This window comes from Coregonus lavaretus (genome assembly GCF_964263955.1).
Source record: "Coregonus lavaretus genome assembly, chromosome: 19".
Taxonomy (NCBI): Eukaryota; Metazoa; Chordata; class Actinopteri; order Salmoniformes; family Salmonidae; genus Coregonus; species Coregonus lavaretus.
The window spans coordinates 13,339,236-13,359,642 of NC_140006.1; the positions used below are offsets into that span (position 1 = coordinate 13,339,236).

The following is a 20,407-nucleotide window of genomic DNA, read 5'->3' on the forward strand; positions in this document are numbered from 1 at the left end:
ATACTGTATATGTATATATGTGTACACTACCGGTGAAAAGTTTTAGAACACCTACTCATTCAAGGGTTTTTATTTTATTTTGACTATTTTCTACATTGTAGAAAGTAGTGAAGACATCAAAACTATGAAATAACACATATGGAATCATGTAGTAACCATAAAAGTGTTAAACAAATCAAAATATATTTTATATTTGAGATTCTTCAAATAGCCACCCTTTGCCTTGATGACAGCTTTGCACACTTTTGGCATTCTGCATTCTAAAGTCGACTTTTCTTAATGAAAACTTTATCAAGCGAAGGGTTTTACGCATGCTCTGTTCTAGGGTCTGCAGCGCTGCGTGAGTGGTAATTTGAAATGGAAGTTATGGAACTAACTTGGGTGCTTCTGTTATGGGAAAAACTCCACAATTAACCTGATGTGGAGAATGATACATTTGCATCTGTTGGCCATCATGTAGGCTATTTAATTGATATGCCATTGTAGGCAACTGTAGCCTACCGTTTGATTCTATAAATACACTATATACAGTACCAGTCAAGTTTGGACACACCTACTCATTCAAGGGTTTTTCTTTATTTTTACTATTTTTTACATTGTAGAATATAGTGAAGACATCAAAACTATTAAACAACACATGTGGAATCATGTAGTAACCAAAAATGCACTCATGACTCCATTCTATGCGCAGCAAAATTACGATCTGCTTCTCTGAATTGCTTAGTGAAGCCTAACACTGTAAGGTCATATTTTATCATTTAGCTAGTCATGTTGGCAATGGAACCCCACATTTTCTAAGAATATTCTGATCATGTTACTGAATGTATCCAGAGTATTTTCAGATTTCGTTATCAACAAATGTGGTAAAAAGTACAGTAAATGTAAAATGCACATAAAATCAGTCTTGGATTCAGTCTTGTCAGGTGAAGCGTCGTGTCCTCACCTTTAGTCTAATCATTTTCACATTGTCTCCAAACTGTTCCCTTTTAATTGCTACAACATTTCAATGTAGCCCTATCCATATAGGCCAATTCCCACAAGTGTAAGGGGTTAAAAGGAATTAACTGGTGGTGTAAGGAATATGGCGGAACTCCCCCCAACCATGGTTGTAGCAATCCATTGCCATAAATCCATGAAGGGGAGTTAACAAGTAAAGACCATTGGAGGAACAGGGTTTAGGGCACCAAGTCATTTTTCAGCCATTTTGGTGCCACTACAGCCCTTGCTTCCCATAGGAGAGCATCATCACCTTGCTGATAGAAGGGCAGCTTGGTCAGCAGCACCTGGAAGACAGGAAGGGGCTGTCTGCTGAAGGAGCTGCTGGGGTGGCCTGCACACAGCTATGACGTTAGTCAGCTGAACCACTCCCTTCTCATAGTTTCCTAAGGGTTGGAACACAAAATGGATTAGTTGAAAAGCACTAGGGGCAACAGTGAGCGCTATTACCATCAAGTAGACTTGGGTTTTGAAGACTGAAAAGATTTGGGGAAGGCCCAAAAAATTGTCAAAGACTCCAGTCACCCAAGTCATAGACTTCTCTCTGCTACGGCACGGCAAGTGGTACCGGAGCGCCAAGTCTAGGTCCAAAAGGCTCCTTAACAGCTTCTACCCCCAAGCCATAAGACTGCTGAACAATTAATCAAATGGCCACCTGGACTATTTACATTGACCCCCCCCCTTTGTTTTTACACTGCTGCTACTCGCTGTTTATTATCTATACATAGTCACTTTACCCCTACCTACATGTACAAATTACCTCGACTAACCTGTACCCCCGTACATTGACTTGGTACCGGTACCCCCTGTATATAGCCTTGTTATTGTTATTTTATTGTGTTACTTTTTACTTTAGTTTATTTAGTAAATATTTTCTTAACTCTATTTCTTGAACTGCATTGTTGGTTAAGGGCTTGTAAGTAAGCATTTCACGGTACATGTGACAAATACAATTTGATTTGATTTGAATGATACAGAGCAGCAGGAACAACCCTAGGTGTAAAAAAAAAACACTTTGAAAAGTGACTTTTTGAGCAACTTCTAAGTTTTATGTTTGGAGAAACGTGGATAAATGTCTAATTGTGCAGTGAGACAGAGCTTGTTGGGCAGACAGGACAGACAGATGGACACACACAGACAGCCAGTGAGAGCCAGGCCACAAAAAAGAAACAAATGCAATACAAAATAGTCTATAGTACAATCACACTGTAATGAAACGCTGCCCTAGCTCTCGAGCACCCAAGGCCATACAGTACTGGAGTTCATGAGAAGGGCTTGTAGTGCCCGTGTTCTTGAATAGCCACATACCACTAGAGTAACTTCAGAGTTACTTCAGTGCATCATATCTTGCTTGCTGGCTGTGATAGGCATTATATAACCATGCTAGTTAGTTAGCTAGCTAATTGTTTCAATGCGTCTTCTAAAATGTGAAATTACAAGACACAAAAGACACTTACCTAAGGGTGTTTCCCAATGTCCCCCTTGTTTTTAAAAGTGATGTTATCTAGCTAGGCTAGTTGGGCCCACTGGGCTAGCTAGTACCAACTGAGCCCTTTTTATCCGAAATGGAAAAGTGAAATAAATAAAAAACAATCAAGCTTTTCTATACACCAGCTGGCTAGTTAGCAGAATACACTGTTGCCTCTCAGCCTTGCCAGCATTACCATACCTCAGTGAGCTGTACTGGCCATCATTTTAAGCTGCTAGCTGGGATATAGAAAATTAGGATGAACTGTCACTCCAAAACCGGTTGACCAATAGAGACGCATCATATACCTCCTCCTTCTAAACCCTGCCTACCCGGAATGAACGTGCCAAAACTTTGCAAATGCATAAATAGGCAGTGAAAGCAAAGGGCAGGGTAATGTAACCAAATATAGTACAACAATTGCAGTCAAAGAGAGAAGTGTTTAATTGCAATCGCGTAATCATTGAAAATGTTTCACAGATTATATATATTTTTAATTAATTTACAATTCTTTTGTTCTTGCCTTTCTAAATTATTTCCTTGCAATATTATTTATTTTGCTCTCAATACTTTTGGGTTAATGTTTGCGTTCAATATCATTATTTTTGTTTGCGATTAATAAGATTTTTGTTATCGAATTAAAAAGTTTGCTTGATATTAATAGCACAAAAGTAATTATAATGTTGTTCCTGTGTAAGGTTCCTCCAGTGTGTAAAGTGTGTGAGCCATGGAGAGATGAGATCTGGGCGAACCATTCATCTAAAGGCGTACAGGTGTACTGGAATAACTCCAAGCCGTATCTGTGGCCTACGGAGAAATGGGAGGTAGCCAAGGTAAAGCACCTACATCTGGAGTAAAACTCTGGCTGTATTTATCATGTGTGCTACATCCTGCCTTGGTAGTTGGTATGTCATTGTGTGTGTGTGTTTAGGTCTACATGCCCCGTGGAAATATGGACCACACCACTGTGGACCAATTTGACATCTCAGCCTTCCTCAACCTCATGACCCACTGCAGCCACTTTACCAAGTTTGTGAAGTCCAAAGCTCTTCTCACACAGGTAATATTTTCCCACACACACACTCACACACGTACACATTTACCTGTGTATAAGTATGACTGTGTGTATGTGTGCAGGTGACCAATGTGAGGAACCAGGTGATGCACTCAGCTGACTTCCGGGTGGAGAAGACGGATTTAGAGACTTACCTGCGACGAATCAAAGACCTGGGCCAGGCTCTGACAGCACACTCCCCCGAATTCAGAGAGCTGGCAGAGGAGATCGAACAGGTGTGTGTGTGCATGCGTGCGTGTGCTATTAAGTCCATACCTCACTCCACTTTTACATTGGGAACCTGACCGGTATCTTTGTCCCAGATCAAGAATAAAGACTTCAGTTTTATCGTGAACCAAGTTGGGCAGGAGATTGCACATGCGGCAGATAAGGACATCGAGGACATGCTGAAGTTTCTGAGTCTGGAACAACAGATACTGAAGGAAAAGTTGGAGTGTCTGTTCCACCGCTATGAAGAGGACCGAGAGACAGCCCTTACTGTAAGACTCACAAACACACACACACACACACACTATAAGTCCCCTCACACACACACACACTATGTTCTTCTATCCTCGTGGGGACCTAAAATTAATTTCCATTCAAAATCCTATTTTACCTAATCTTAACCCGTAACCCTAAACCTAACCACTAACCCCTTACCCTAACCCTTATTCTAACTCTAACCCTAATTGTAAACCTAACCCTAAACCTAACCCCTAAGCTTAAAATAGCCTTTGTCCTCATGGGGACGTGGGAAATGTCCTTGTTTTACTATCCTTGTGGGTACTTTTGGGAATTTTAGGTCCCCACAAGGATAGAAGAACCAACACACACTCACACACACACACACACACACACACACAAACACACACATCCTCACTGTAAGGCACCTCAAATGTGTTTGTGTGTGTGTGTGTACCCCCAGCCGGAGGAGTTGCAGTGTGTGAGGGTGTTTCTGGAGGGGAACAAGGACCTGCAGGAGTGCCTGGCGCCACAGTGGGAGAGACTGAGCGAGGTGCAGGAAAGAGTGGACACACTCACTGTCAGAGTGGACACACTGGAGAGGAACACAATCACACATGGTGAGTGAGGGAGAGGAACATAGAGAGAGAGATGGATTCAACCCCTCTCAGGGTATTTGTTTTCCAGAGAGAGAGCAGGGGTGTATTCATTAGTCGAATTCCGTTGCAAAACATTTTGTCTGTTGCAAACAGATTTTCAAAGGAAACCGTTTACTCTAAGAACCAAACAAGCAAACAGAGTAAACGTAACCAAACGGGAAGGGACCTATCTTAATGTCCAATAGAAACGCTTGTTTTTCATTTGGAGTAAATGGTTTCCATTGCAAAAAGTTTTGCAACAGACAAAACGTTTTGCAACAGATTCCGAATAATGAATACACCCCAGGTAGAGAGAGCGATAGCGAGATAGTAGAGAGACAGAGGAGAGAGTTACTGAGGGATCCAACCCTACTCAGAGAGGGAGAGGCTTACATCTTAAAAGATTCAAATGAATCTAGTGTACAACTTTAGTCTTCACTACATTTACATAATTTCACACAGACAGACTTTACCATGAACAGAGGAAAAATATTTACATATGGCGGCTGTGTGTTTTTCAGATCCTCAGTTCACTAGTGAAGTCCTCAGATATAAGAACCATCTGTATGAGGAGGCCAGGAGGCAGGGGTGGCCTGATCCTGTCTTCTCAGAGATAAAGGAAGCCCTCGGTAGGTCTGAACCTTAACCCTAGCCCTGGGCCTGGAGTTCTTCCTGAACATGCCCAAATTGTAGCCCATAACGGTCATCCAGACTTTCCTGGCTAGGCTACATGGTCAGGAAATACTCCTGGCCCTTATCCAAATCTGGGGTGTAAAGCAGATGTCTTATGGTGGGTTATGCTGGGTTATTTTATAATATTATATGTAATATCTTTATAATATCATCAAACAGCTCTATCAAAATGTGTTAATTGTAAATGAATGATTTATTATTATTATGTGAAAATGTTGGAGATGCATGCAGCTGTGTCCCTGTGAAGACTGACCCTCTGACTTGTCTCAAAATGGGCTTGTCCAGGTTACAGGGGTCGTGTGAAGGTGAGAGGTCAGACGTTTGAAGGTGTTCAGGTGTGCCCAAAGTCGAAGACCGCACACCAGGAAGTGGCTAAACTGGCCCTGAGCCAGCTAGCCAAGGACAGTGCTAGCCTGAGTGAGCTAGCCAATGATACAGAGGAGGGAGAGGCATCCAGTAGCCAGACGGACCAACCACAAAGCCTCTCATGCACAGGTGCTGTATTCCTCAGCCAATCACATTTATATAATGGGTTAAAATATCGTATCAATAGTATCTGTTAAAATATCATATCATCATGTTTTGTTTCTCAAACAACCAATAGTCCTAAGGTGTCTGATTGGTTAATCTCTACCATGTAACTCTGTCTTTAGGCCCTGTGTTCTTTGGTAGTGTCACTGTGGTCCTTAAAACTGACGTCACCTCTGGAGAGGGGCATTCTGGAATGACGGAGGCTGTTCAGTCTGCCTACAAGAAACTAGCTCTCCTGTTGGATCTACCAGAATCAGGTTAAAGACACCCCACAGTACAGTCATGTACATCTGCCTTTCCTGTTTTCTCTTATGTACATCAAAATGTTTGTTGTCATGGAAACTATGTTCTTGTACTTCAGCTTCCTCCTGTAAGGATGTGGTCCTGGAGCACTGTCATACGCGGGATGTCCCACCCCCAGAGGAGGCCATCCAATCTGATGCAGAGGGGAAGAGCTACCAATGCACTCTTCGATTCACTGGACCAATCACCTTCTATGTCCCAGGTAACGCCACATTCAGTATAAGGCCATATGGATACTTTATTGTAAATATTATTGTAAATATATTGTGTGTATGTCAAATGTATATACAGTTGAAGTCGGAAGTTTACATACACTTAGGTTGGAGTCATTAAAACTATTGTTTTGGCAAGTCTGTTAGGACATCTACTTTGTGCATGACACAAGTCATTTTTCCAACAATTGTTTACAGACAGATTATTTCACTTATAATTCACTGTATCATAATTCCAGTGGGTCAGAAGTTTAAATACACTAAGTTGACTGTGCCTTTAAACAGCTTGGAGAATTCCAGAAAATGATGTCATGGCTTTAGAAGCTTCTGATAGGCTAATTGACATCATTTGAGTCAATTGGAGGTGTACCTGTGGATGTATTTCAAGGCCTACCTTCAAACTCAGTGCCTCTTTGCTTGACATCATGGGAAAATCAAAATAAATCAGCCAAGACCTCCACAAGTCTGGTTCATCCTTGGGAACAATTTCCAAACGCCTGAAGGTACCACGTTCATCTGTACAAACAATAGTATGCAAGTATAAACACCATGGGACCACGCAGCCGTCATACCGCTCAGGAAGGAGACGCGTTTTCTCTCCTAGAGATGAACGTACTTCGGTGCAAAAAGTGCAAATCAATCCCAGAACAACAGCAAAGGACGTTGTGAAGATGCTGGAGGAAACAGGTACAAAAGTATCTATATCCACAGTAAAACGAGTCCTATATGGACATAACCTGAAAGGCTGCTCAGGAAGGAAGAAGCCACTGCTCCAAAACCACCATAGAAATGCCAGACTACGGTTTGCAACTGCACATGGGGACAAATATCGTACTTTTTGGAGAAATGTCCTCTGGTCTGATGAAACAAAAATAGAACTGTTTGGCCATAATGACCATCGTTATGTTTGGAGGAAAAAGGGGGTTCTTGCAACCCGAAGAACACCATCCCAACCGTGAAGCACAGGGGTTGGCAGCATCATGCTGTGGGGGTGCTTTGCTGCAGGAGGGACTGGTGCACTTCACAAATTAGATGGCATCATGAGGAAGGAAAATTATGTGGATATATTGAAGCAACATCTCAAGACATCAGTCAGGAAGTTAAAGCTTGGTCGCAAATGCGTCTTCCAAATGGACAATGACCCCAAGCATACTTCCAAAGTTGTGGCAAAATGGCTTAAGGGCAACAAAGTCAAGGTATTGGAGTGGCCATCACAAAGCCCTGACCTCAATCCTATAGAAAATTAGTGGGCAGAACTGAAAAAGCGTGTGCAAGGAGGCTTACAAACCTGACTCAGTTACACCAGCTCTGTCAGGAGGAATGGGCCAAAATTCACCCAAAGTATTGTGGGAAGCTTGTGGAAGGCTACCCGAAATGTTTAACACAAGTTAAACAATTTAAAGGCAATGCTACCAAATACTAATTGAGTGTATGTAAACTTCTGACCCACTGGGAATGTGATGAAAGAAATAAAAGCTGAAATAAATAATTATCTCTACTATTATTCTGACATTTCACATTCTTAAAATAAAGTGGTGATCCTAACTGACCTAAGACAGGGAATTTTTACTAGGGTTAAATGTCAGGAATTTTGAAAAGCTGAGTTTAAATATATTTGGCTAAGTTGTATGTAAACCTCTGACTTCAACTGTAGATATATACTGTACGTATTGTATAATGTTTAAAATATGGTTTCTGGTTCACTCCAGAGGGTTCCAGCAAAAAGAAACAGGCACAGCAGCAGGCAGCTAAAGTGGCCCTTTAGCGGCTGTCCGGAGTTCTCGGCAGTAAGGAAGTGGTGGGAGGGAACTACGTGAGCACCCTGAAAGAGCTGCTGGAGGCTCAGACCCCACGTCTGGACAGGCCTATGTATGACGTCACAGACAGAGGAAGGGGGACGGGGGAGATCACTGAGAGAGGAGGGGGAGTGGAGGAGAGTGGAGGGGTGACAAGTGTGGGTGAGAAAGGGGGGATAGGGAAGAAAGAGAAAGGAGTGGGTTCAGACGACGGTGAAGGCTGCCCTCACATCCCACCAGCTCCCATGATACCTAGCTTGCAGCCCCCCGAGAGTCAGGTGGTCCCAGTGTCACGCATGGAAACCTCAGTTACTATGGACCCCAAGGCTACCACAGTCACCATGGTTGCCATGCATACCACAGTCCCCATAAATACCACAATTAACATGGAGACCCAGGGGGGAGGGGCCTCAGAGTCAGACACCCACCAAACAACGCCCACCCTCCCAGAGGAGCGCAGCGTCTCTTCAGGTACACAGAATCACATTAAAACTCACAGCTTTATTGTCCATTTCATATTAACAGAAAACGTTGTACCTAGAAGAAACGTTAAAAAAAATAAGACATCCGTCAACACTGTTGAAAGAACACACTTTAAAGAAGTGTGAAATTAAGTAAATCAAAACGAGAGCGTCCTCCATTTTTCAGATGGCAAGGGGTTCTTTGCGTGTGTGATGGTATGTGTGCAGAAGGACCTCGCCCCACTGGAGGCCCCCACTCAAGAGGGGGCGCTACAAGCAGCCTACTGCAGTCTGCTCCAGGCCCTGTCGCTGGATCCTCCACCTACAGCAGGTACACTACACACCTTAGATGTGGGGGACATCTTCAGGTAGACTGACCATAGATCAGTACGGGGACAACGTCATCCTACTTTATTGGTTAGTGGATGTTGTTGTGACTCAGCCTAAAGTCATTGCTGCCCTTGCAGGTGGTGAGAAGCAGAGTGTGTTGGAGTTCTTCAGACGGGCAGAGTGTGGCCCCCCAGTGGAGGACTGTGTAGTAACAATGGAAGGAAACCACAGATGCACTCTGGGAATCATAGGCGAGCTCACCTTCCATAGCACAGGTTACTTTTTTATACGAATGTCATTACAATAGCACATTTGATGAGATGTAAACATTGGTTATAAAGGGTAATCGTAGTTTTTCCAGGACATGACATGATCATGTCTCACAATCATCTGTAACACACCCCCACCCCTCTCTCTCTCTCGCTCTCTCTAAGAGGCGGCCTCAAAAAAGCAGCAGGCAGAGCATTGGGCAGCTAAGGAGGCCCTGAGACGTCTGAATGGGGTCCTGAGTGGGGTTTTGGGCGGAGACATCAGCGGAGTGGGTCAGAACTACAAAGGTAAACTCCAGGAGCTGCTGGTTAAGCATGGAGGACGAGGAGGAGCCAAGCCAGACTACAAAACTACAGAGGCTAACAAGATCAGTACTGGAGCAGGTTAGTCTGGACCTCTTTCTATCTCTTTCTCTCTCCCCACAGCTGCAAGTCAGGTGATGGGAAACTGCTACTGCTGGCTCTGCTCTGGTCAGAGGCTAAAAACAAACACAGCACTTTTTCCATTATTAATACATTGTCTTCTCTCTGTATCTTTCTCTGTATGTCTGTGTCTCTCTCTCTCTCTCTCTCTCTCTCTCTCTCTCATGGCTTCTCTCTCTTTCATGATTTCTATCTCATGCTCTCTCTCCCCACAGCTGCAAGTCAGATGACCGGGGAAACTGCTGCTGCTGGCGCCACTCTACAGGCTGACAAGTTGTCAGTTAGTGATGCAGTTGCCATGGAGACAACACCTGAAGATTCCGGCCCGCCTCCGCCTAAGAGATCTGCAGGGGGAGAGATGGAAGGTGACTCTCCTCTCTTTGTTATTCTGCTCAAAGAACTACCCAGGGGTTGGAAACCGGTTCAGGGTACAGAACCGAAAACCGGAAAATAATGACATTTTTCAAGGAACAGAATCAGAACCGGGAAGGAAAGTGATCTATACTGTTCCGGAACAATACCGTTCTTTTAAGTGCAACCGGTTAATAACGTTATTTTATGTTCCAGGCAAAAGCAACAAAATGCAACAAAGCGCCTATGCAAAGCCCTCCCTCTGTCAATCAGAAACTTCTTCCAGTGTCTGCCTGCCAGCTAAAAATCTTTGCCAGTGTGTGTGCGGGTAGGCTACCTGCCCCTCCCCCTCCGAAGCTTGATTCAGAAGATGGAGAGAGAGATTTTGTATTAGAGAAGAATGGATTAACTTTTTGGGGATACTATAGTTATCACATTTCACATTGTATTTATTAACTACAAAAAGATAAGACGCATTTTTTATTCTGGTGACGATCTGCACACACAAGCGTGTCAGCTAGCTAGCTATCTCTGGTCCAACGTTAAGCCAGCTCTTGTCACTGGTGTAGAGAGGAGTAGGCAGGAGGCAGTCGCAGGTTTAGGACTACTGAATTTATTTAAGCACCATAGATCAAAGCGGGACGAAACCCAAACGCTGTTGTGCTCAAACTGTATCTTCATAAACAAAAAGGCACAGGGCGAACCCAAAGTGCAAAATATAACGTTCTCAGGAAATAGTAGGCGAGATTCCTCTCAGGAAAACAAGTAACATTTACAATGACCGACAAAGACAAATGACAGAGGGAGTATATATACAGTGATAGAGTGGGGATTGGAACCAGGTGTGTGTGTAATGATGACGAGACAAGTCCGGGGTTGATGAGTGAAGGGCATTTGCCAGCAGTAGGTTCGGCAGCAGCTATAAGGCCGGCAACGCCGAACACCTGAGCTGGACAGGAGGGGGAGCCAAAGCGAAGGCTGGTTAAAAGACAGTAAAAGTTCCTCTATAGAAGCCGCTTCTCCGTAGGTGTAATTCGGTGGGCCTAATTCAGATAATGCATGTCATCACAGGAAGCCCAGCGCTTCAAGGCAAGCCGCCTCCTCCACCCTCACTCGCTCTCTCCCCACCCGCAGAATTTCAGTTGCATCTCACGTGTAAACAACTCACTGAGCTATAGCTTGCCCTCCCCATAGCAAACTGCTCTATCCGCACTGCATGATTGGTGAAGTAATTTAATGTTGAGCTAAATGTAAAAAAAAAAAATGTTTTTAAAGGAGCCGAAATGGAAGGATATAAACCTGTACTTTTTTTGGGGTTCAAACCGGTTCCAGAACTTTATTTTGCTGGTCGGAACAGTGCAACGGAACGAAAAAAATAATGGTTCTGTTCAAAATGAAACGATTGGAAAATAATATTGGTTCCACCCCCTGGAACTACCCTCTTTCTGAATGATTCTAAGCCTCAATATCAGTAAACTAGCAGTAACGTTTTACTCAGTACCTTTTACTTAGCGTGTGTTTGTGTGTGTGTGTTTTCGCACGTGTATGTGTGCTTCAGAAATCCGGCGGTGTCTGGCACTGTGGAGTCTGCAGCCCCCATGTGTGGTGTGTGAGGATGTGTCTGTGGAGCTGTGGTGTGAGTGGATGGTGGAGGTCCGACTAGACCGCTATACCTTCCAGAACCAGACCCTGTTTAGCTCTAAGAGAGAGGCTATTCGCTGTTCCTACCACAGTCTGGGTACAGCGGGGGATATCTGCCAGCCTGGCACTGGTGAGCAATCAATCAGTCATTCAATCAATTAATCAGCCAGTCAATTGTACTTGTATGTAAAGCTTCTCATAAATACAGACGAGTTGAGCCACAGATCGTTATTTCAAATTAAAAAGATTACTCCTCAATGAATCGATCTCACCATCCTCATTATCTTCCTCCTCTCCTGTCTTCACACCCCTTCTTCTCTCTCCCCCTCTCGCTCTTCCTCTCCTCCCATCTTTCTCTCTCTCCTTCTCTCTGTAGATGAGAGTCAGTCCATAGGGAAAGTAAAGACGTTTCTCCTGCAGCGGTCGTTCCCGTTGCCTGTGGAGGAAGTAGCAGAACCAGAGGGCAGGTTCTGCTGCAATCTCAAAGACATCACCTGTGTCTTCACTTACCGTGGAGAGGGTATATAAGACCATGATTAGTTGGAATGGATTTATTTATCATATATGAGAGAGTAGTGCAGGATAATGTTAGTAAATGAATGTACTGAATGAATTAACTGTATCACATAAAGGCAGATTTGATTGACAGGTTCCAGTGAGGCTGCAGCATGTCAGTCGGCCTATCAGAGGGCGCTGTCTTGTCTGGCTCCTTTCATTGGCTACTGTGGTCCTGTGGCCCCAACCAGCAGCACTGAGGATGCGAAGCAAAGGCTCAGGACTCTGTTGGAGGGGGCAGGCCTTACATCTGCTAACTCCGCCCTTTCAGGAACTCAGTACAAAAGCTCCACCCAGCTGAGGTTCTCGGGGTAAAGACTGATTACAATTTATGTAACTCTCATTTCTAAATATAAATGAATTTAAAGTTGAATGAATACTCCCTCAGTGTTTTTTTTTTGAATTTGTTGAAAATTTGTATTTTGAGTGAACTATCTCTTTACCACACAATTATATAATAGACTTGTTTGTAGTGAGTAGAAGTAACTGCCTGATGGTGGTGCATGATTGTGATTGGATTGGCAGGTACAGCATGGAGACTGAAGGACAGGACAGTAAGAAAGCTACCAGAGCCCAACTCAGCCAGCGCTTACTGGGCCTACTTGGGGAGGATGAGATGGGTCAGTACCACACACCACACACACACACACACACACATACACACACACACTAGTTTTGATATTGTGAATCCCTTGACAGACTCCACAGCCTCAGTGAGGAACATTCTAGAGGAGTGGTTTGCGAAGAGAGGTCTGGAGAAACCTGGATTTGAGTACACTAATGACAAGTTTGGGACCAAAGTCACCTTCTCCGCCCCTCTCATCTGCTCCTACAAAGGTAGGCTTCTGACACACAAACATTTAAATTTGTGTCATTTAGCAGACGCTCTTATCCAGAGTGACTTACAGTAGTAAGTGCAAATATCTTCTTTGTACTGGTCCCCTGTGGGACACACACACATGCTCTCGCTCTCAGGCTATTTTCTGATTGGCTGTTCTCTCTGTCCTTCTGAAGAGTGGCAAGCCAGCCGGGAGAAAGCTAAGAAGAAATTAATCGATGAACTGCAGAGGCGGGTCAAATACCTTTGGGATGGAAGCACCAACTGATGGCCCACTGACCTTTCATAAAGATAGTTTACTTACCCTTGGCTCCTGCATGAAATGACAAAATGTCCTATATTTCCCAGTCTGGATATCTCTCTTCCATGTTTTCCTCTCTTTCTTTTCCTCTGTGTTTCATCAGACTTGTGGTGTTGGTGGTAGATGTGTCTGTCTGTAATAGTATGGTTTTTATACTATATAATTCACTCTTTGCATGCACTGTTTTTACCACCGGGTTTGGTCCTGATATGAAATTATCCTACTTTTAGCAGTTCTTTGCTGTTTAATTTTACTCTATTAAGTTTTTGCACCGTCTAGTAACATAATGAATGCACTTGTGTGCACCCCAGGTATATTTATTTTTAAATCTTTACTAATTACCAAAGTATTTTAGCAGTAAATGAAAAGGATTACATTTTAGTAGACGCACTTATCCAGAGCGACTTACAGGAGCAATTAGGGTTAAGTGCCTTGCTCAAGGGCACATCGACATATTTTTCACCTAGTCGGCTTGGGAATTAGGACCAGCGACCTTTCGGTTACTGGCACTACGCTCTTAACCACTAAGCTACCTGCCGCCCATTCTCTCTGATCATAAAAATACCATCCACTACTTTTAATGATGTACTTGTCTGTCTCATCTGTCTCTGATTACTGGTCTTACTGGTGTAACCAGGGGGTAATGGGGAACACTGGTGTAACCAGGGGGTAATGGGGAACACTGGTGTAACCAGGGGGTAATGGGGAACACTGGTGTAACCATACCGTCACTGGTGTAAGTCTAGGATCACTGCTCAGTCTTTTGTACGGTTGGCTAAGAGTGTGAGTAATGTTGGGAGAATTGTATGGAATCCTGGAGTGGGTTGGTTGGTACATTTTACACCAGCATATTGAGAGCTTTCAGCCCAAATATAAGTACTCTAATGTTGTTGGTCTCAACATCTTGTCAAGAGAGTCTGACTACCTGTCAATAAACATATTCAAAAATGGCATGAATCACTTAATCTTCATTACCTTTCCGTCTTAACATCACCTAAATCATTTTTGACTCTAATGTTCATAGTCGTGATAGTGGATGTTAACTTTCTTTTGAGCTGAAACGGTAATCTAATGCTTTACCCAGTGGGCACAGAGAGAGAGAGAAACATAGAGAGAGGGAGGGGTGAGAAAGAGGTGAGATATGAGTGTGTGTGTGGGTGGGGATGAAGTGAAGTGGATATCTATTATGTGTCTGGTGGTAAATAGGGAGGAAGGGTTCAAGACCATAGTAGCGTAGTTATATTTTCATACCAAGGTTGAGAGAGAATTAAGTAAAATAAGAACATGGATCTTAAATATTGCTAAAAGGAAACTCCTCTCCCCTTTATAAATAGCTAGTCACCTGGCTGTGATGTGTGTAGTGGTCCTAAGTGTGTCTACTACTAGAAAGCCACTTTAGGCTCTTGAGACCTCAAAATTTGACACATCCCCAACCCACACCACCCCTAAACAGACGCTCGAGCTGCGGTAGGCCCATCTCTCGCATAGCATCTGATTGCGGTGGATCTGTTTCTCTTTCCAAAACCACCTGTGTGTTGCTCTTTGGTCGGCCGCTGCTACCTCCCACGCTTATAGCGCACTGAGCTACGTTCTATGCTGAGCACCTGGCTCGCCACGAAGCAGCTGCGCTGCTGTGTGTGCGCGCCGATTCAGATACGTCTTTACATACAGGGAATAATTATGCTGTCATGACCGGGGAAAAACTCAAGTGGTTTAATACTTAAAAAGCTTCCAAACAAGAATTTGAAATAGCCGATGTGGTGTAAATAAAGACAAATAAGCCATATTTTTGGTTATTATCTCTCATGAAAAAATATTTAGTATTTATTTAAATATTTCAGTATTTCAGTTTTTATTTATTTGTTTTAGTATTTATTTAACATTGCTAAAAACGAAATGTCAATACAATCAAATGACAGTAAATCTATGGTATTTTGTATTGGTAAATTTACAAGCATATATTATGATAAATAGATTTGAAACCTGTATCTCATTATGATAAGTGGTGAAATAAGTATAGCCAGTTATAATTGTAATGGCTTAGCAGATAATAACAAAATAACAATATTTACATGGCTCAAATAGAAGGAATATAATATCTATTGTTTACAGGAAACTCATTCAACAATTCTAGATGAAGTTGTGTGGAAAAAGGACTGGGGCGGGGCGAATACTTCTCCCATGGGCAAAGAAACTCAAAAGGGGTGATTATATTAATTAACAGTAATTTTGATCCGAATGTGCAAATTGTCCAAACAGATACACAAGGTAGATGGATGATTTTAAAAATGTTATTGGACCATAAACAGATATGGCTCATTAGCCTTTACGGACCAAATAATGATGATCCATGCTTCTTTGATAATATAAACAATAAATGATCAACCCTGCAAGCAATACAATACTCTATTTTTATGGTGGGAGATTATTATACTGTTTTAAATAGCTCAATGGACCGTAAAATAAATCACACTACAAACTATCACCCTCATGCTCTTAAGGAAATCATGAATGTCATAGATACATTAGAATTAGTAGATATATGGAGGCTTAAATATGCTGACCTAGTGAGATATACATGGCGGAGACTCAATCAAGCTAGTCGTCTTGACTTCTTTCTTATATCATTCTTGTTGGCACCAAAAGTTTAAAAAGTGTTGATAGGGGACAGAATGCGGTTGGACCATCATATAATTGGCATATACATTACTCTTACTGAATTTCCACGTGGGCGAGGATATTGGAAATTTAATCAAAGCCTATTGGATGATAACTTGTTTTTAACTAGGACAGAGGAATTTATAACTTATTTTTTCCGACATAACATAGGTACAGCAAATCCCCTTATTGTATGGGACACTTTTAAATGTGCCATTCAGTACTCATCTCGAAAACAAAAGCAATTTAGGTCAAAAGAGTCCATACTAACAAAGGAAATAGAAGGTCTAACAGAACAGATAGATAGCAATAAAAACTGTAACATAGAGGCTCAGAATAAATTAGAGGAAAAACAAAAATAAATGGAGAAACTTATTCAAGAAAGATCAAGTGTAATATATTATAAAAATAAAGCAAACTAGATGGAATATGGGTAAAAATGCACCAAATTCTTTTTTAATCTTCAACATAGAAATGCTACCAAAAATAATTTACTGAAACTGGTTACAAATTATGGAGTCACCTATGATTCACCAAATTATATTTTGAAGGAGGAAGCAAAGTACTTTAAGCATATGTTTTCGTTTCAGTCGCCTCCATCTCCTCTAACTGAAGCTAATTGTTTTCTATTGATAATGTAAAATTAGCAGCCATACAGAAAGACTCATGTGAAGGTGAAATTACAGAGGAGGAACTTCTGGATGCAATTAAAGACTTTAAGTCCGGGAAAACTCCAGGGTTGGATGGCATACCAGTCGAGGTATACCAAACCTTTTTTGGTATACTTAGAGGACCGCAATTAGCGCGTTAACCACTCCTATGTAAATAGTAGATTATCAGACACTCAAGAAGAAGGGCTGATTTAATTATTACTGAAACAGGATACAAATGTGAAATATAAAAGATCCAGTCCATTAAAAAAATTGGAAGCCCCTTACACTTCAGTGTTGTGATGCCAAAATTCTAGCAAAATGTATAGCGCATAGAATTAAAAAGGTATTGTCGGACATTATTCATTCTAATCAGACAGGTTTCTTAACATGGATGATACATTGGAGATAATATAAGGCAAGTACTGGAAACAATAGAACACTATGAAAAATCTGGGAAACCAGGCCTGCTATTCATAGCAGACTATGAAAAGGCATTTGATAAAGTACGATTGGAGTTTATATATAAATGCCTGGAGCATTTCAATTTTGGAGAATCTCTTATAAAATGGGTTAAAATCATGTGTAGTAACCCGATGTGTAAAATAGTAAATAATAGCTATTTCTCAGATAGTTTTAAACTGTCAAGAGGAGTAAAACAAGGTTGTCCACTATCTGCATATCTATTTATTATGTCCATTGAAATGTTCACTATTAAAATCAGATCCAACAATAATATCAAGGGATTAGAAATCCAGGGCTTAAAAACAAAGGTGTCATTGTATGCTGATGATTCATGTTTTCTTTTAAATCCACAACTAGAATCCCTCCACAGCCTCATAGAGGATCTAGATACATTTTCTAATCTCTCTGGATTTCAACCAAATTATGATAAATGTACTATATTACGTATTGGAGCACTAAAAAAATAAAATTTTTACATTACCATGTAGTTTACCAATAAAATGGTTTAATGGTGATGTGGATATACTTGGAATACATATCCTAAATGAAATAAATGTTCTCACTCCAATACATTTTTACATTTTAGTCATTTAGCAGACGCTCTTATCCAGAGTGACTTACAGTTAGTGAGTGCATAAATTTTTCAATAAATGTTAATAGAAAGTTAGCAAAAATAGATAAGGTCTTGCTACCATGGAAAGGTAAATATCTGTCAATTTGTGGAAAAATCACCCTGATTAACTCTTTAGTATTATCCCAGTTTACATATTTGCTTATGGTCTTGCCTACACCTAGCGAACAGTTTTTAAATTATATGAGAAGAAAATATTCAATTTTATTTGGAACGGCAAGCCAGACAAAATTAAACTGGCCTATTTATACACTGCTCAAAAAAATAAAGGGAACACTTAAACAACACAATGTAACTCTAAGTCAATCACACTTCTGTGAAATCAAACTGTCCACTGGAATAGACAACAGGTGGAAATTATAGGCAATTAGCAAGACACCCCCAACAAAGAAGTGGTTCTGCAGGTGGTGACCACAGACCACTTCTCAGTTCCTATGCTTCCTGGGTGATGTTTTGGTCACTTTTGAATGCTGGCGGTGCTTTCACTCTAGTGGTAGCATGAGACGGAGTCTACAACCCACACAAGTGGCTCAGGTAGTGCAGCTCATCCAGGATGGCACATCAATGCGAGCTGTGGCAAGAAGGTTTGCTGTGTCTGTCAGCGTAGTGTCCAGAGCATGGAGGCGCTACCAGGAGACAGGCCAGTACATCAGGAGACGTGGAGGAGGCCGTAGGAGGGCAACAACCCAGCAGCAGGACAGCTACCTCCGCATTTGTGCAAGGAGGAGCAGGAGGAGCACTGCCAGAGCCCTGCAAAATGACCTCCAGCAGGCCACAAATGTGCATGTGTCTGCTCAAATGGTCAGAAACAGACTCCATGAGGGTGGTATGAGGGCCCGACGTCCAAAGGTGGGGGTTATGCTTACAGCCCAACACTGTGCAGGACGTTTGGCATTTGCCAGAGAACACCAAGATTGGTAAATTTGCCACTGGCGCCCTGTGCTCTTCACAGATGAAAGCAGGTTCACACTGAGCACATGTGACAGACGTGACAGAGTCTGGAGACGCCGTGGAGAATATTCTGCTGCCTGCAACATCCTCCAGCATGACCGGTTTGGCGGTGGGTCAGTCATGGTGTGGGGTGGCATTTCTTTGTGGGGCCGCACAGCCCTCCATGTGCTCGCCAGAGGTAGCCTGACTGCCATTAGGTACCGAGATGAGATCCTCAGACCCCTTGTGAGACCATATGCTGGTGCGGTTGGCCCTGGGTTCCTCCTAATGCAAGACAATGCTAGACCTCATGTGGCTGGAGTGTGTCAGCAGTTCCTGCAAGAGGAAGGCATTGATGCTATGGACTGGCCCGCCCGTTCCACAGACCTGAATCCAATTGAGCACATCTGGGACATCATGTCTCGCTCCATCCACCAACGCCACGTTGCACCACAGACTGTCCAGGAGTTGGAGGATGCTTTAGTCCAGGTCTGGGAGGAGATCCCTCAGGAGACCATCCGTCACTTCATCAGGAGCATGCCCAGGCGTTGTAGGGAGGTCATACAGGCATGTGGAGGCCACACACACTACTGAGCCTCATTTTGACTTGTTTTAAGGACATTACATCAAAGTTGGATCAGCCTGTAGTGTGGTTTTCCACTTTAATTTTGAGGGTGACTCCAAATCCAGACCTCCATGGGTTGATAAATGTGATTTCCATTGATAATGTTTGTGTGATTTTGTTGTCAGCACATTCAACTATGTAAAGAAAAAAGTATTGAGTAAGATTATTTCATTCATTCAGATCTAGGATGTGTTGTTTAAGTGTTCCCTTTATTTTTTTTGAGCAGTGTATAATGAATATGAATTCGGAGGACAGAAATGATTAAATATTAAAGCATTAGACCTATCTCTAAAAGCTTCAGTCATACAAAAGTTATACTTCAATCCGAACTGGTTCTCTAGCAAATTAGTAAGATTGTCTCACCCCATGTTCAAGAATGGCCTTTTTCCCTTTATTCAGATTACAACCTCTCACTTTCAGTTATTTGAAAAGGAAATAATCTCCCAAATATCACTATTTCTAAAACAAGCCATTGAAAGTTGGTTGCAATTTCAATTTAATCCTCCAGAAACGACAGAACAAATAATGCAACAAATATTGTGGTTAAACTCAAATATACTAATTGATAAAAAGCCAGTATTCTTTTATAAAAAAACAAAAAAAAGGTATAACCTTCGTAAGTGATATCATAGGTAGGACTGGTGGAGTTATGTCGCACATGCAGCTAACAAAAACATATGGAAATGTCTGCTCTACTCAAAATTACAACCAAATAATTGCAGCATTACCGCAAAAATGGAAGAGGAAAGTGGAAGGGGGAAAAAGTAAGGAACTTGTCTGTCGGCCCTGCATTAAAGAACATAATTGGTTAAAGAAAATTGTGATAAATAAAAAAGTATACCAGTTTCATTTAAGGACCAAAGGATTGACAGCCATCCCATATAGATTGCAAAATAGTTGGGAAGAGATTTTTTACGTACTGATTCCATGGTTTATGAACTGATACGCAAAATGACACCGGATTCAAAACTTAGAATTTTTCAATTTAAATTATTATACAAAATTCTTGCTACCAATAGAACGTTATTTATATGGGGGATACAATCTTCGCTGCTCTGCAGATTTTGCTGCGAAGAGACAGAATCATTAGATCCATTTGTTTTGGTACTGTTCATTTGTGGCT

General features: G+C 42.0%; 2 protein-coding genes across 2 annotated transcripts in view; both read left to right on the forward strand.

Annotated features, from left to right (window-relative positions):
* The window catches only part of LOC311147143 (uncharacterized protein), a 10,515-nt gene extending 2,360 nt beyond the window's left edge, over window positions 1-8,155 (forward strand). Inside the window, exons 2-11 of the mRNA XM_084183769.1 lie at window positions 3,163-3,297; window positions 3,396-3,524; window positions 3,602-3,754; window positions 3,842-4,018; window positions 4,447-4,603; window positions 5,143-5,250; window positions 5,600-5,809; window positions 5,968-6,102; window positions 6,207-6,350; window positions 8,070-8,155. Coding sequence (XP_084039895.1) covers window positions 3,163-3,297; window positions 3,396-3,524; window positions 3,602-3,754; window positions 3,842-4,018; window positions 4,447-4,603; window positions 5,143-5,250; window positions 5,600-5,809; window positions 5,968-6,102; window positions 6,207-6,350; window positions 8,070-8,125 — 1,404 coding nt within the window. The 3' untranslated portion in view covers window positions 8,126-8,155. The remainder of the gene's footprint in view (window positions 1-3,162; window positions 3,298-3,395; window positions 3,525-3,601; window positions 3,755-3,841; window positions 4,019-4,446; window positions 4,604-5,142; window positions 5,251-5,599; window positions 5,810-5,967; window positions 6,103-6,206; window positions 6,351-8,069) is intronic.
* Window positions 8,156-8,227: 72 nt separating this feature from the next.
* Window positions 8,228-14,275, forward strand: LOC311147141 (uncharacterized protein; the record flags this gene model as incomplete). Its single annotated transcript, XM_084183768.1, has 11 exons — window positions 8,228-8,627; window positions 8,805-8,948; window positions 9,085-9,222; window positions 9,382-9,600; window positions 9,855-10,004; window positions 11,549-11,761; window positions 12,008-12,151; window positions 12,281-12,497; window positions 12,712-12,806; window positions 12,886-13,023; window positions 13,201-14,275. The coding sequence occupies 11 exons, from the start codon at window positions 8,228-8,230 to the stop codon at window positions 13,290-13,292; spliced, it is 1,950 nt and encodes a 649-aa protein (XP_084039894.1). The 3' UTR covers window positions 13,293-14,275.
* Between the last annotated feature and the right edge of the window lie 6,132 nt (window positions 14,276-20,407).